Source organism: Octodon degus, unplaced genomic scaffold, assembly GCF_000260255.1.
Source record: "Octodon degus isolate 3935 unplaced genomic scaffold, OctDeg1.0 scaffold00072, whole genome shotgun sequence".
NCBI classification, from domain to species: domain Eukaryota; kingdom Metazoa; phylum Chordata; class Mammalia; order Rodentia; family Octodontidae; genus Octodon; species Octodon degus.
The window spans coordinates 8,426,072-8,427,505 of record NW_004524648.1 but is presented as its reverse complement, the minus strand read 5'-3'; the positions used below and the strand labels follow the sequence as shown (position 1 = coordinate 8,427,505).

General features: G+C 35.9%; 1 protein-coding gene across 1 annotated transcript in view; it reads right to left on the bottom strand.

Annotated features, from left to right (window-relative positions):
- Rhot1 (ras homolog family member T1) overlaps positions 1–1,434 on the bottom strand; it is an 85,423-nt gene that overhangs the window by 38,537 nt on the left and 45,452 nt on the right. Inside the window, exon 8 of the mRNA XM_023719855.1 lies at positions 572–670. Within this exon, the coding sequence (XP_023575623.1) occupies positions 572–670 (99 nt within the window). The remainder of the gene's footprint in view (positions 1–571; positions 671–1,434) is intronic.

Here is a 1,434-nt window from a genome sequence, read left to right as displayed (position 1 = left end):
CTGATGTGCTTTCTGACTACATTCTTGACGTCTTCCAGAGCTTGAGGAGCTAAGGGAGTGTTGAAACAGATCCTCTAGAAAAAAGACACAAAGTTTAAAAATAAACCAACATTCAAACTACAAAGTAATAACCTATAAGCATCATTAAATCAAACAAGTCACAACCAGAAGAAATAAATTCTAATTTTAGATAGCCTCCACTTATATTATTAAAGTAAAAATTTAATTGCTTACAAGAAATTTCCCAACTCTCCTTATCCTATTTGTAAAACATAAGGCTGTTTGTGTGGCTATGTTATACAAAACCAAGAAAGCAAAATGACTCAGAGTTCAGACTTCAATTCATCCTTAATATACCCACCGCATACTCTGAAATGAAACTACCAAAATCCCTTCAATTCAAAGGCATAAGAGTTTTTCAATACCCTAATTAACAGCTTGCTATGCAAAACACTTTTAAATGAAAGAAATAAACCTTAATCAATATGTTGTTTAAAATAAAAAATTTTTATAGCTTTTATTGGCAAAGAAAAACAAAGTGATACAAATCTCTGAAACTGATGACAGCTACCTGAAAGAAGTTGAGCTCGGCATCATTGAGTGTACCATCGTTATCTTGATCAGATATTTTAAATATACGAGTAAGGGCTTTTATACAGGCTGGCTTCATCTATAAATCATTGAGAAAACAAACAATTGCTTTAATTAAAGTAGCACTTTAAAATATGAGTTTCATTAGTAATACTGGGAATAATTCCAATTGTTTTCATATAGCATCTAACACAGCCAACATAAAAAATAAACTAAACTGAAGCCATTTACTGTTACACTAATTTTTTTTTAAGTGAATGACAATATTTACTTGAACTGACACTTGGAATGTTCAAACTCTCCCTTCAGGACCATGAATCCTGTGAGGTCGGCAAAAAACAGTTGATCATTTGGATCATCCGAAGAGATGCATTCTGCTACTCACGTTAAGAAGAAATACTCAATTTCCTTAAATTCCATGAGAATTTTTTTTCTGTATTTTAGGGAAGGGTCTACAGGGTGCTCAGGGTCTTGGACTTGTAGTGATTTTCCTGTTTATAGCCTCTCAAGTGCTGGGATTACAGGTGCATGCCACCACACCCAGTCTTCCATAAAGAATTTGAACTGATTTGTGTAATTATGAAAGGCTTTTCTTCCTCATACATTTCTGGTAAGAGAATGGAACTTGATGTTTGATCTGTTCCTTGTGTGCATTTGAGCTGGGAAATAAAATGTTATTATTTATAAGCAGGCAGCAGGGGCTGGAGAGATGGCTCAGTGGTCTAAAGCACCTACTTGAAACAAGCTTGACATAGCACAGGGACCGCGGTTCGATCCCCCAGCACCACATGCCAGCCAGCCCTGCCCCCTGGTGGGCTGAGCTGGCCACACACACAATAAATA